The following is a 15493-nucleotide window of genomic DNA, read 5'->3' as shown; positions in this document are numbered from 1 at the left end:
CCAAGGTCTTCCCAACAACGGAGGGTATGAGGTCCTGTAGGATTTTGGTTTAACGACCAGATATGTCAACCAATACTCTCTTCCTATGAGGGTTGTCTTTACATATGAGAGAATGACCAAAGGCTTGATTCTACTTTGGTCTCCCAATCTGATAAGCCACTCTACAAGTTGCATTCCTTGAAAGCCTAGATTCTTCATTGTCACATCTATCATTATGTTTACTGATGAGCCTCCATCAATCAATGCATCTCCTATAAAGCATCCTTTGATCCATACGCCAATCTCTAGGGTTCCCAGATCCAGGAAGGAGTTGGCCACATCCACTTCCTTCACAGGTTTTGAGGCTCTATTGGAATTGGTTACTGCAAAGGGAGCAATTCTCAAGCCTCTTCTTCTTGTCAATATACTTTTGAATTTATTTCGACAGCCAGGAGACAACATCACCAATTGTCGGAATGTTAGGTTTGGTTTAAAAGTGTCTAGGTCTTTGGCCAAATCATATTCTTTGATATAGGATCCACAGGTGCTTCCAATCGGCTAGGGAATGGGGCCACACCCACTTTTATCTTCCCTTTTTTTTCTATGAACGGAAACATAAGTACTTTTTCTCCTTGAGGAGGTACTTTGACATCCTCTATCTCTTGGACCTCTGGTCATGTCTCTGCAACTGTCTTTGTAGCTCTCTGTGGCTCTATAATGCTTTGTACTACATTGTTCTGTATTGCACTGCTTTGTTTCTCCCTAGGAAGGTTGAACTTCACGGTCTTCGCAAAGGGAACATTCTCTTTTGGAACTACGAGTTCTCCTTTCTTTGCACGCATTATTGCGAGAACTTCCAATTCCACCAAATTGGAAAATAAGTTCTTGGGTTTTTGGTTGGGTCTCAGAGGTAGCTTTCAAAAGAGTTGAACTTGGATAGTCTTTTGCAATGTAGCCTTCTCCTTTGTATCGACTACATAAGGGCTTGGAGTCCATAGACCTTCTAGGGTTTGGAAAGTTCGATGAAATATTACTTTTTTCTCCACATCCGTAACACTCTACCTCTGATCTCTAGCCACCGCCATGTCGTCCTCTGTAACTCTGAGAGGGAAACCTCCTTGGACCGAAATCAGGACCAAATTTCCTAGGCCTTAGTCCAATGTCCTACGTTTTCATTTTGGATTCCAGCAAGTTGAATCTTGCGTCTTCATCTTTCTTTCTTCTTCGTGCATCTCTTTCAGAGAGCAGATATCCTCTGTATGGTTCTTCCTCAAATAGTATGAATAGAAGGCCCCATGAATGGTTAGTTTTCGGGTACATTCAGTAGCTAAATGTCCCACTTGATGGCACTTTCCACACCATGTATAGAACTCATCACATCTCTCCCACCTCCCACAGGAGTGGATATATTAGTGGAATTCACCTTCAGTGTTTGTAGTTGTTTTGTAATCACATGCATAAGCTCTTTCTTGATACTTGCGACTGAATTAGACAGTTAGTCCTTCAGATTTTCACCTCCTGGAGTACTTGTAGTAGGGTTTTGAGAAGCTTCTGTAATCACTGCATACACGAGTTGGGTTGATCCAGAGGATTCTCTATTCTGGTTCTAATTCAGAGCTCCTGTTGAGACTTAGGGTTGTTAATTCTAGTTGGTAGGGTTCCACTATTGTTGAGTTGCCATTGGAGGAACTATTTGAGGCCAGTGTTGTTGTGGTTGAACCATCATTTGAGGCATTGTTGTCTACGATCGTTGTGGATTCGGTGAATTGTACTACGGCACTGTTTGCATCTGGGGGTAGAGGTAGGAAACTGTCCCTAGTAGTACCTTTGGTGGGTATACCATTCCTAGCATGGGAGAAAGTAGGACCCCTCTTCCTGAGGTCATTGACAACCTTGCTTCAACTTTGTCATACAGTCTCACACCTTCAACTACAGCTTGCACGAACTTGCCAACCTCTAGTTATAGGCCTCTAAGAAAAACTACCTTCCGGATGCCTTCATCATCCAAATGATGGTTGGTCCATCTCTTCAGTATGGATTCCATTCACTAGACATAAGCTTCTACTCTTTCACCAAAGGACTAACTTAGGCTCATGAACTCCTCTCATATCCACTCTTCAAAACCTTCACGCCTGAATTTAGTGAGGAAGGCCAATTTCAAGTCGTCTCATGTGCCAAAAGTTCCTGCTGCTCTTGTCTCTCATACCACTGAAACACTGCGCCTTTGAAAGTGGCGAGGAATATTGCTAACCAATGCTCACAGGTTTTGGCATTGTTAGCCACACATGCTATTATAAACTCTCCTACATGAAGATCAAGGTCTTCATTATACTCTCCCTTAAAAATGGGCAATGGGACTACATTCGTTGGCCTGTCATCAATATTTCCAGGATGGATTTGACTAGGAAGGGAACCTTAAGTCGCCATGGGGAATTCTGTAAAGAGTGCTTTTACGGCATTAACGGAGGCTTCTGCTACAAGCTCGTTCTCGACCTTGATCTTTGCCTTCTCTCTTCTCACGTACCTCTGAACTCGTTCTAATGCTTGCATCTTGATTGTGTCATTCATCAAGGAGTTAGCTCCACCTAGTTGGTCCGTACTGAACATAACAGAATCAGAGGGGACTTCAATATCTGGAGGACTCTCTGGCCAACATCTCTTCTACTTCCTATTTTTCAATGTCTCTAAATTCAACTTTTAGACTGCAACCAAAGATAAAGGTATTCTGTTATGAAGGTATGAAAACTCATTCTTCTGAGGATCGTTGTGGTGCCATTATCATAGTAATGCCAGCTTCTTCTAATGGTTTCAATAGTGTATGTTGTGAAGAATACTCTATCCACCAACTTCCAGTGGGTTGCTAATTGAACAAACAGGAGATTATCAGTACACCATGCATCCCATGTGTCCTGCTATTGAGCATCCACGAACAAATTCCAACTCTTTTCTTTCTTGTTTTCGTGAACCTCCATTGACCACGACTCCTGAAGCTTTTTCATGATCTCCCACTTGATGATGTCTAGAAACTTCTCAATGAATGTCAAATCTTCCATGGATAATCATTCTCTTTGTTTTTTCACTTCAGTTTGCTCCCAAACAATTTGCTACCAAGATGCACGTCTCTATTGCTTCAATAAGGAGAGGAAATAGTCCACCACATAGAGCCTACATCATAATGGTAATATGTTTCCGCCATTGTGGAATAATCTTCGTGTAGAAAGTGGCTTTGGCACAATGAGAATCTCCAAATCTTTAGTGGTTGAAGGAACTTTGCAATCATCCATTGAATTCTTCTCTTCTTTGCAATGTCATTTTCTTTCTTTTCAGCCTCTTCTAATGCTTGTTGATGGCAATCTTTCCTTGGGCTGCGCATCAAAAACCTGGAGCCCCAAAAGAAACACCAAGGAAATAGTGTTTCTACTGCAAGGAAATCTATATTGTATCATCAACAACCATGTCTTTTGTCTTTCATATAATCTCTTCAAAGAAAACAACACCAAGAACAAGAAATCTTCACACAGCTTCATAGAAACTATTCTCCCACGGCTTTAACTTAGACAAAATCCATCATTCTCTTCATATTCTTTATATAATTCACAAATAAACATTGAAAACACAAAATAATGCTCCACTTTGAATGGAAAGATATCACATATGATTCATCTTCAAAGATTCCACAGTTTTCTCTTACAATCTCTCATAGGTAGATACATTGTTTGGCATTGAATTGGCTCTCTCTCTCTCTCTCTCTCTCTCTCTCTCTCTCTCTCTCTCTCTCTCTCTCTCTCTCTCTCTCTCTCTCTCTCTCTCTCTCTCTCTCTCTCTCTCTCTCTCTCTCAATCAATCAATCAATAGTACATCATCTCCTCACCATAATACTCAATAATCCCTCACAATAACCCTTCTTTGGATGCCCCTACCAAGAGGTGTGTCTAATATAAAAGGTCACTAGAGCCACTACAATGACTCTTCATAGCTCATCACTGTCACTTCACTCCAATCTTCTCGTAAGTCTTCAGCGGCGGCGGCTACTTCTTCCACTTCCTTGAGCTCTTTTGAACTTGCATTCACCTCTTTCCAAGGCTAAAAAACTTTCCCAAAGTCTCACATACATTTCACAGAACACTTACAGAGGTATACAAAATAGAACAGGAACAGGAACAAAGGCGAGGGTTACAGAAGGTCAACATAAAGCATCAGAACCACATAACTCATACTAAAACCATTTCAAACTATCAAATACCATTCAATGAGCTTTTAATCAACCTCAAACTTCATCAATCATTGCTCCATACTTTATACAGAAGAAAAACAGAACAAAACAGAAGCTATCATAACCAATCAAAACCTATCAGAACATCATATAGCCTCATATCTCGACTGAAAAACATCATGAGCTTCCAAAACATAATTAACCTCATCCAAAACACTCTTAAACATTTCCAAAGCAACTAAACATCATTCAAAAATCCATCAAAAATCAACCATTTAGATGGGAGGGCTATCTATTCAATGCCTCTGCAACTTGTAAGCAATGAATAACGAACAAAGAATATGACCCTGAGGAACTCATTTGCCGAAGTACACATGCAACTGGCAAAGCTAGATAAAAAGATTGCCATAACATGGTTGTAACTAACAAGAAGACTAAACTTGAAATCAAGAAAATGGCAAGCTAAGTGGAAGACGAGGTTTAAAAAGAAATCCAACCAAGAAATTAGGTAAATGAGCAAGGTATGATAGTAACTATCTTTAGTTAATGAAAGTACATTGGAAAAGAAGATTGCATTCCATGCATGTCTAGGAAGCATCCCTACAATGAGTGGCATAAAGAAACATAAGAGGAACTAGATAATAAAACGCAACAATTATGTTCATAATCATACAGGCCAGAGACAAAATTTTGGTGTCATTGGAGCAAAATGTGGAGTGCTAATGTTAGGGATGATATAGAAGGCTCTATTATGTTCAAGAGGATAGTAGGAAGTTTGATGAGCTATGCTATTGGCCTTGTCAATTAGTTTATACACATGCCTAAAAAGCCTCATTTGGATGCAATTAGATGCATATTGAGGTATGTGAAGTCCACTTTGCATCATGGATTTTTTTATGACCTATAGGTGTTTGGATACACAGATGCAAATTGGGCTAGTGGCATGTCTAACAAAAGATTTACCAATGGATTCATGTTTTCCCTTGGTGCAACAATTACGTGGGAGAGGCAAAAAGCAACCTACGATTGCTTTACCAAGTACAAAGGCTAAGTATAGAGGTGGTGTTGTAGCAACATCATGTGAGATGGTATGGCTGCAAAAGTTATTGGGTGATTTGGATGTGAAGGAAATGCCAATATTGAAAAACAAAGGTTAGTTGAGTGTTTCATGACATATCACCACAAACAAACAAATGATAAAGTAGCTCCGAAGTTTGGAGACGTACAATATTAAGTTCAAGCATTAAAGCAATCAAGATGTTTCATGACATATCACCACAAACAAACAAATGATAAAGTAGCTCTGGAGTTTGGAGACATACAATATTAAGTTCAAGCATTAAAGCAATCAAGATGTTTCAAAGGAACCAGAACGTGTATCATAGATGAACTTACATCAACACTACTCAAAGCAATCAAGATGTTTCAAAGGGACCAAATGTGCATTAGAGAAAAGAGTGCAAATGGGCAATAAAACTCTGATAAGAGTTCAAAAAGCATACGTACTAAGTTGTTACAGGTTCATAAGGCATTTAGTAGCTCTTATAACTCCAAGAGTTGTGTTTTCTCAATTTGTGTCAATAGTACTCTCAAATGGATTGTATCTAAAATATTGATGTGTGTTGCTCAATCCTATGCACCTTTGATGCATTTTAGATCACACACACACACACACTCTCTCTCTCTCTCTCTCTCGTGCATGCATATATCTACCCTCACCATCCAACTTGCAAACTTCCTCCACCTTGCAACTACAAGTACTTTCCCCCATGCATCCACTTGCACCAAACAACCACCTTGTAGTACTTGCTTTGGAAAAGCTATTGTGCTCATACCAAATTCACACGAGGGCTAACAACATCATCTTGATGTATTGTGGCAATTTTGTATAAATTGAAACCTCACAATGAAATTAGGAAGACTAAAGGCAATCGTCTTCAACATATCTTCACCTTGCATCCCTAGACTTGGATCACAAATCCAACATATGCGGGAGCCAATCGAGATCATGACCTTTTGTCTACCTAGGGGTACTTTTGTTCAGCCACAATTTGCATTAGGACAATACAAGACTAGTTGACACGAGGGTATACAACCTTAAGAGTACCTTGGAGTCCAAATGCACTTATATAAAATTCTTGGAATAAGGAGGAGGTTGTGGGTTGAGGTGTAGTATGATGGATGATGGCAACCACAAGAGCAACCTCTAGTGATTATGATCCCCCATATGACCTAGAGTAAGGCCTTGGTCCTTCACACAATTGTAAATATAGAGCTAGGAGACATGCCTATTATGACCAAGGGCTTGATTGAGAGAGTGCTTTCTACAAAGACTACAAGACATCCCTAAGGGGAGGTATACAAGACCAGCTTTCGAGTCCTCACAATAGCTAGCAACATGCAAGGACTTAGCCTGCTTGTATTCATAGGTTGATGTCTAGTTTGGGCTATACAACCTCAATCCTAGGTGCTACCACCTTTCGAGTACACCCTAAAGGCACCATCTTATGCTCTTAGCTATCACAAGTGGAACTAGGTACTCCAGTAAGAGACAACAAGAACAAACGCAGTTGAGACTCCTAAAAACCAAGCACAACCCTTAGGTACAAAGATTGCCTTCTATCAAGACCATCTACTGTCTTTGACATCCGACAACTTTTTGGTATTGCCAAAATACATGGATTTGGATCTATCTCATGGTGCTCAATGTGTAATTGTTGACAAGCTCCACACAATCTAACACCAACTCAACGTGTGATTATTAACAAGCTCCACATCCTCACACCAATTCCATGTTAAAGCCACTATATACCTCTCTTTTATTGGTAATTTCATTACCAAATATGACAATTTTGACACCAGTTTTCAAAATTCAAACCTAAATTTTCTATTTTTAGCTTGAATTTTCTATTTCAAAAGATTTAGTTACTACCATGGACATGTCTAATATATTAAAATGGGCTTTCAAGGGTGCCCAAGTCGCTATCTTAGTTAGGACGACAAATAATCATGCTTTGATAACCCATGAGAATTGTCCTCAGATGACATAGTCATGTCACTTTCATTTTCGAAATTCAGAGCCACTAATATTCCATTTTTTGCTTGCATTTCTTATTTCAAAAGATTTATTTGTTTATTGAGAATGGCTATCATGATTGTAGATCCATAGTAGTATAGCATGCTTATATCAGGTTCAGCATTTTTGCTCTAGCTTAGGTCACTTTCTTGTATCCAGGCGATAAATATGCATGGAATCATGGCATTCCATACGTTGTGTCATAGGACTCCAACCCTCCACCAATGTGCCACTCCAATCAAGACATCAAACCTTGGCCTGCTCTATTCCAATTGGTTAAATGATAATATGCTTCAACTAGGGAGATGATAAACAAGTAAGCCAACTGCTAACACAAGGCAACTGGATGTGTAGTTGTTCTATTTCTCTGGCCTGCACAACTGCTTCCTGTGATGGCCAAATAACAAAAACACGTCCATCGGTGAAACTCAACTGCTATAATTGACTACAGATCTATGTGTTGTACCATTATCTGTTTACTTTCAATTTCACTAAACTTTTTTATCGCACTAGCAACCAGCAAACATGGAGGAATAACCTCGCTCTATCAATCCATGCTTGTACCTTACACCTTGCCCTTTGAAATTCTATTATATTCGAAGTATTAATAAGAGGTGGTTGACTAGACTTTTATACCTCACCTCCGTGTGTGCATATACATGGGAGAGTGAATGAACTTGAAGTAGGGAATTACTCAGACCTTTCAAAAATGTGTTAGATTCTGCTCACGTTTGAGAGACTGAAATTTTCTAGTTAAAAGCTACTTTGAACCATATGATCCTTAACAATCCAGAATATTCCTCATACAAATCAGACCATGAAAACAGAGGGACAATAAATCCATTGAGGGAGGAGAGACCAAAACCAGTTCATTGAATGTGTACTTAAGATACACATTGAATGTGTACTTAAGAAACAACTAATCTTTGACCCTATAATCAAGATTGTCAAGGATGCTTAATTGGTGAATACATAGGATACCCATTCTGCCCAACAGCAAACGCAGGGCAGTCTCCAAATGGTAGATGAGGACTTTGGAAGGGATACCCCATAAAAACATCCAGACCATTCTGTGTGCCATTCATGCAACTGTGAATGGGAAAATCATTATTAGTAACTGGCCAAGGTTGACCCACCATGCCATCCACTGAGCAGTTATGATGACTGAAAGAACGTGGTAAATGAGGATGGGTGGCAGGATGAAGCAACTGAATGCTCTCTCTAAGAAATGGTATCCTCAGAGAGTCCTCAGAATGCAGTCCCCTGTCACTCTTATCCAAACCCTCAGCAAGAACAGAAATCTCCACAGGAAATTGACCATTACAAAGCCTGTGAATATCATGGTATGAAAGATGGCGTGGAAGACTCTGTATACCAGGCTGTTGCAAAAAGGCATTCAGCATCTTGTCATCATCTAATAGCTCATTGATAATGTCCAAATGAGGAAATTCAGACATTACAACACCACTTGTAGAGGCTTCTGCACTAGTGTGAGTAGCCTGCCAGATTCTTCCAGCTTGGTCTATGCCATTATGTAATATATCGTTGGATGTTTTCATGAAATCCAAGCAGTGGGCCCCACTTTTGGAACGATGCTGGATAGGCCTTTGTTCTTGATAGAAAGTGTGTGTCTGTGATTGCAGCTCCATATGCAATGATGTACCATTTGTATAATGATGTCCTTGATCTTGCTGATGTTGCAAGCGAAGAATTTCAGGAGTCAGTGTTCCAAAAGTGAACCCCATATTACTTCGACTTGGTCCAGGGTACCTATTATCCAACCCTAGTGCAGAAATCCCCTCAGCCGGAACACCTTCTGTCCCAGTTATGGCATTGGCACCCTGAGCAGTCTGAGGTGCACACACAGAAGGGATAGTCTGTGAATAGGATTTAAGAGAAGCAGGTGAATCTCTAAAACCTGGCCCACCTGCCATTGGGTGGGAGAGCCCATTAGGTGTCCCACCATTTGTGTGAGTATTTACATAAGGTCTGATGCCACCACCTGCTAGTGGAGCTGCTACAAAGGGACTCGAAGGAGCAATGCTGCTGTTGCCTTGAATTACACCAGCTGCTGTATTATTTCTATAAGACTGTGTAGCTGATAAGGCCTGCTGTGCAGCAGGGCTGATCGTTGTGCGCTCTGAAGTTGTTATTCCCAGCCTGCCTGTTGCACTAGTTGAACGGGTCAGGGGGTGTGCTGATGGATGGAGCTGTTGCGTGCTAGAAAAGTTTGCCTTCGGAAGTTCTGCAACATCAGGAGCACTGGATGGCCTTGAGAGATTTGTCTCTGCAGTATCGCCAATGGGTGAAGCAACTGAATCTTCTGATGAACCACTCAATTGAGCCAATGCAGCTGAGCTTGATCGTACCTCTGGCACATCACATGTACCTACAGTTTGAGGCTGTGACACAGCCGTGTCCTTCAGGTCAGTTAGACTACTCATGGAAACAGAACTGGACCCAGTTATTACTGCAGCATCTTTTCCAGTAGCCCTTCCAGTAGTCTGCATCTCAGCTTCAATATTTATCTGAGTCTGTGCAACATCGAGGCTCTCTCTCTCTGGAGTACCTAGCCGTTGCTCACACACCGTAGAGTCACACTTCTGTTCGGGATCACTGGCATACTTAAGCTTATAGAAACTAAGCTGCCCATGCAACGAGACAACCTCTTCTTCCTGTCAGAGTATATTAAGTCAATTAGAATACACTATGGATCTGGAAAATTGTGCAGCTTCTAAATGACTAAAATAAACAGTACGATTTGCATGCTATAACACTTGCCTTTTCTTGAAGGCGCTGCTGAAGCCGTTGAACACGCTTCTTCAAGGACGTAATAATTGTCTCTGCATCAAGATCTCCTGAGCTACAGCTGGGCTCTGTAGCAGCCACCGTCCCTAATCTACTCCAGGGAGTTCCATCCATGTCCACATACCTTGACTCCTTTTCATATGTTCCACTGGCTCTGAATAGTCCCCTACAATGCAAATATAGCTATCAAGCAAATAAATCTCACAACAAAAAGTAAAGATTTCAACACTTCCTTCAACTTGAAGAAAAGGGAAAGAATAAGTGGTTGGAGTGAAAGATTGATGGCAATCCCATACAAACCTGTTTGCTGAAATATGCCTTTGATCAGTCATGTTTGACCTCCTCCTGCTGGACCCATTAAATGTCCCATTAATTGGCGGGATAGAATCTGATGAGCATGTGGATGAGCTGTCATCAAGAATGATTTGATGACCCAACCGTCCATTCTGAACAAAATTGAGACAAGAACCTCCACTGAAGCTAGCTTCCATCATATAATGTGTTTCAAATCCTTCTCGTTCCCACATTGCATTGTCAGCATCCCCATCATCAACAGCAGGCCTTAACGTACCTACAATGCCATCTGTTGTGTCCAAAACACTTGAATCATCATCTTCCTCTCTAAGGTCTGCATTGGAGACCACTGCCCCTTTCAACATCGACACATCTGAATCCCTATTGTTTGCAGAACCCTCTCTATGCTGCAATTCTTGGAGTTGAGCTATGGCTGATCCCTTCGGATTCAACTCTTTATCTTTATCTTTGCATTTGTTTCGCCTTTGCTTAGCCTAATTTAAGTAAATCAACAAACTAAACATGAAACTGAAAATAGTCCACAATCTCACTACTGCTTCCTTGACATTTTATGTAATTCACCAGACAAAATTGCTCCAGGATTCTAGTGTATTAAAGTTGTAAATTATTAAATTGACCATAGGGCCCAAGTCAGCAAAACATTGGCATATGTAAATATCATCTTTGTGCCATCTCCTCAACAGGCCTAACAGAAGGCTGTGGATTCTAACCTGTTTTTTCTTGGTACGCTTCTCCTTCTCTGCGGCTTCACGTCTTGCTTTTAGCTCAATTTCAGCTTGCCCTGCTGCTTCCTCTTCACGGATAAGTTCCTCCTGTCTTTTCAAAGCAATTGCTTCAAGATAGGCCACCTCGACACGGTTACTGAAGACCGGCAAAAGAAGGGACATGAGAAGTATGTAACCAACATCGAAATGCATAGCAACCTGAGGCCATTTGTTGAAAGCTAAAAGGACAAAAATAAAAACAACTGATCACTAGTGCTAAGATCCTAAGCAAACAAAGAAAAACCAGGTCAGCATGTCACATCCGAATGAAAAACCAAATATTTGACACACTGAAACCTAATATCGAAGTCGTAACTAGAATCAATGAACAAAAAGTTTTGTAATAGTGCATCCATCTCCTGACAGTGAAATAAAAAGAACTGATCACTAGTGCTGAACTTCAAGCAAACAAGAAGAAAGCGAATCAGATCACATCTTCTGAATGAAAAAGCAGATCTTTGACACACTGAAAGCTAATATAGAAGAAATAACTAAAATTCACGAACAACACATTGTGTGTAGTAGTTCCACCTAGCTCTGGCTGTGACAACAGTCCTTGTCAACAATCATGAATTGAAACATATCTTTTTTCTTTTTAATATCAAGAGGCACAGATCCTGATAAGATGTGTATCTAGTCTCCTCCTTTACTCAAAACTTGAAACTCCTCATAAATTATTTTTTCAAGCTTTGTGGCACCCTGTCATCTTGAGCTAGACATCACTTTTTCTTTCATCTGCTCTTTGACTGTGACATTAAAAGCACCCCTCAAAGGAAGCAACAACAAACTCAAAAACACTGGAGGTTAAAGGACCTTAGAGTATAGCACATCTTGAAGTTAACAATCTATAACTGGCTTATGTCACACCCACCTTTTAAGACATTAGTGGCTGCAACTCTCAAAAGTGTGAAAACACTGGTTGAAATTTTGCAGGTTTTCCAGGGGTTTTTTCAACCAATATTGCTTAATATTTGAAGGTTTGCCAAGACTCAAGAGCAAGGTTACTTTTGACAAGATTAGCTATGCAAATATTAAAATGCCATTCAAAGTCCATCATGTCTGACTTCGTGATATGCTCCACTCTGAACAACCTAGGCATACTGTTGGCAACATCCTTACTGAAGCAATAAGAGGAAATCCATCAAAGATGAAATCTGTTCGGATATCTCGCGATTTCAAAAAGAAGGAAGAACAAAACATGGAGCATGAGCATTGAGCAATTTGTGCACCAATTAGTTGCCTTAGCCCTTAGCAGCAGCCTATCATTAAGCAATTTGTGCACCAATTTGTTGTCTCAGCCCTAACAGGACTAAGCAGCAGCCTATCATTCTGCTAGAATGTGGGACCATTTACATTCCACTTATAAGGATTAGGTCAAAATGAACAGTTCAACAAAGTATCAACTTATCTCCACTACGTGAACTGTGTAACTGTGGTGTACAACTCATGTGGCACAAGAATGCATAAAATAGTTAGGCACCCAGGACAAGAAGTGCATATGCCCAACCTAGAGCTGGCTGCAGGACACTATCTAAATTCCCCCTATCAGCAACTTTCTGTAAGCAACAAAAAAAATGAGGAAAACCTTTAATCACCCTCTAGCAAACTTATCAAAAGCACTATACACTCTGCTTTGCACTATATACCACTGATTATCTGGCAACTATTACGATTGTACATAGTTTTGTCTCATATGCCATTTTCAGCCTCAGCAAACGTTAATCTCTCTCTCTCTCTCTCTCTCTCTCTCTCTCTCTCTCTCTCTCTCTGTGCCCCCCCGTGAAGTTCCATCTGCATGATGCTGGCCTTTGTTCATGACCTCCTCCACTCAACAATGTCAAAGATGTTCACACCTAAATACACTCTCTTACACAATATAATGCATGTTCACACACAAAGATGAATAATAACTAACATAGCATGAGTGCGGCCCAATGCGTGGCTGGCCACAAGCCCAAGGGTGAGCCAATTTTGCTCTAGGGCTAGGAGGGGAGCATAGTAGCAATGGAACATGAACGGAAATGGATACAAGAGGTCCTGAGGGAACGGGAACGAAGCCCCAAGGGGAATGGCAACGTAACAGGAATGACTTGTACTGTATACATGATTTATATATTTCAAACTATTCATTTATATATTTCATAAAAGCTCTTTGAAAAACACATGTATAATTTGCAAAACATGAGTGTCTTTATCATAGATGAAAGTTTGCTTACATTGAAATGGCACATGAGATCCAAAATAGATGATAATCTAAGATAATAATACATAAAAAAAGTCAAGAAGCATCAACTAACAACTATAGTGGACAAAATATAGCACCTTGGAATTTGAAAGTCTCTCAAAGTAACCATTGGATCATACATAGCTGCCACTAGTAGCAAGACTATCCAAAAGGCTATCGTCCACATTGTCTAAGAAAGCCATATCATCATCGAAATCAATATTTGCAAGTTCCAAAGCATCCTAATCATCAGCCATATCTAGAGGCATAGGTGTCCTCTCATCCTCATCATCCGAGGACTTCTTCTTCATCAAGAGCTATAACCTTTTCTGCCTTGAGGGAAGCCACCTTTGCAAGAAAGCGCAAGTTTACACTCACAAATATCAGATCATTCACTTGTTTTGTCCCAAATCTATTCCTATTTTTAGATGCAACATGCCCAAATACACTCCATAGTTGCTCAATGGGAGAGAAGCTTGCACCTTGAGACAAAATCTGCATTGCCAATGTTTGAAGCTCAAGTGTATGTGCCCCATAATCAGAGTACTTCAAGAGATCTTTTTTAGGTGATCTCTTACGGAACTCACTAAGAACGAACTGATGGTTTTGGATGAAACTGATTATATACTTTCCCTTTTGGATGAAGAGACCAATCGATAACAAGCTACCCATGTCTTTCAGCAAATTGCTCAAACAATGAGCAAAGTGTTAGAAGTTGACACGACAATGGAAGCATAAACAAGTTCTGAAATAAACTGTTAAACACAAGACAAAAGATAAAGAAAGAGAGACAACTGCAAAGAAGAGAACCTAGAAAAATTCTTGAGAAATGAAATCCATATACCAAACACGAGACAATCACGTACAACAATGAGTCACTAGTGCGTTGACACTGGCACTGGCTCATCTCTCCACCAAGATATGCACTTCATCAGTAAGTGATGAATGACTAAATGTGGAGAAGCCCAAATAAATACAACAAAAAGAATGTAAATAATGTATCAAGTTGGGCAATAATACATGCCCAAATATGCATCATACATGCCACAATAAAACGCCTAAAAATGGCCCAGACTCACTCATGAGCTGATAATACTCCTAACATCCTCTCACATCATGGTGATCTGATACAATACAATGATACAATGAGAATGATTCATTGTATTCCATACGACATAGAAGCACCAAATAGAACCATGGATACCTAAGCAATGGGTGATCAAGCCACCATCAAGGTGCCTCGAAGAGAACCTAATATCGATATCGGTCCTACTAGCTCCTGAAAATAGAGAAAAACCATAGCATGTCATTATGTTTGTCATCAATGTCTCGCAATAGCATGTTGGAAAATGACAGCCAGCTATGTAGGAGAGAAAAGAGAGACAATCAAAGTGTGTTGAAGCAAAATAGTAGAGTGCATTTGCTGAACTAAAAGAATGAGAATGAAAGGTACAAGATAGGTCTAAGATAGACCTAGCTCTAGCTAAACTAGAGTTAACCGACTCTAACTCTAACACTAAGAGTGGTAACACAACTTATAACTTTAGTTGTGTTCACCCTAAGAACTTTTTTTTAAAAAAACTAAAGACTAAAACATTGGGCACTGCCCATAGAATTGGCAAATTGTAACACCCCCCTGCAATACCAATGTGGTAAAGTACAGGAATGATCAATCACTAAAGGGTAGCAAGTTTAAGGACTTGTGAAAACTCTCAAACTTCTCATGAGGTAGTAACTTGGTAAAAATGTCTGCAACATTTTCCTATGTAGGAACATACATCAAATTGATCTCTCTTGCATAGCATCTCTCTCTGAAATAATGATAATGCACCTCAATATGTTTTGTGCGAGCATGAAACACACGATTTCGTGCCGCTGCAATAGCGCTCTGATTGTCAAAAAGAATGGGTGTACAACTCTCCAATGGTAAATGTAGATCAGCCAAACAATTGGACTATTTTTGAATCCTTTGTTGGCCAAATATGCATCAATTTTAGAGTACCATGCACAAGGAGCCTATTTGAGACCATAAGGAGCTTTGTTTAGCTTGCATACCATGTGCTCTTTTCCCTTAACCACCACAAACCTTGGAGGTTGTGACAAATAAGCATCCT

General features: G+C 40.1%; 1 protein-coding gene across 4 annotated transcripts in view; it reads right to left on the bottom strand.

Annotated features, from left to right (window-relative positions):
- Nucleotides 1-8004: 8004 nt before the first annotated feature.
- The window catches only part of LOC148027927 (uncharacterized), a 66493-nt gene continuing 59004 nt past the window's right edge, over nt 8005-15493 (bottom strand). For 3 of the 4 annotated variants that reach the window (XM_087689624.1, XM_087689622.1, XM_087689625.1), the window contains exons 9-12: nt 11102-11252; nt 10377-10864; nt 10046-10242; nt 8006-9939 (exon numbers count right to left, since the gene is read on the bottom strand). In XM_087689624.1, the coding sequence (XP_087545750.1) occupies nt 8216-9939; nt 10046-10242; nt 10377-10864; nt 11102-11252 (2560 nt within the window). In that variant the 3' untranslated portion in view covers nt 8006-8215. Of the gene's footprint in view, nt 9940-10045; nt 10243-10376; nt 10865-11101; nt 11253-15493 lie in introns of all 4 variants that reach the window. The other variant, XM_087689623.1, reaches the window with a different exon arrangement.

The sequence above is a fragment of the Lygodium microphyllum genome, chromosome 12, assembly GCF_053477565.2.
Source record: "Lygodium microphyllum isolate KBCC chromosome 12, Lygodium_microphyllum_v1.1.10, whole genome shotgun sequence".
Classification (NCBI taxonomy): domain Eukaryota; kingdom Viridiplantae; phylum Streptophyta; class Polypodiopsida; order Schizaeales; family Lygodiaceae; genus Lygodium; species Lygodium microphyllum.
The sequence above is the reverse complement of the archived record's forward strand: the minus strand, read 5'-3'. Positions and strand labels throughout refer to the sequence as shown.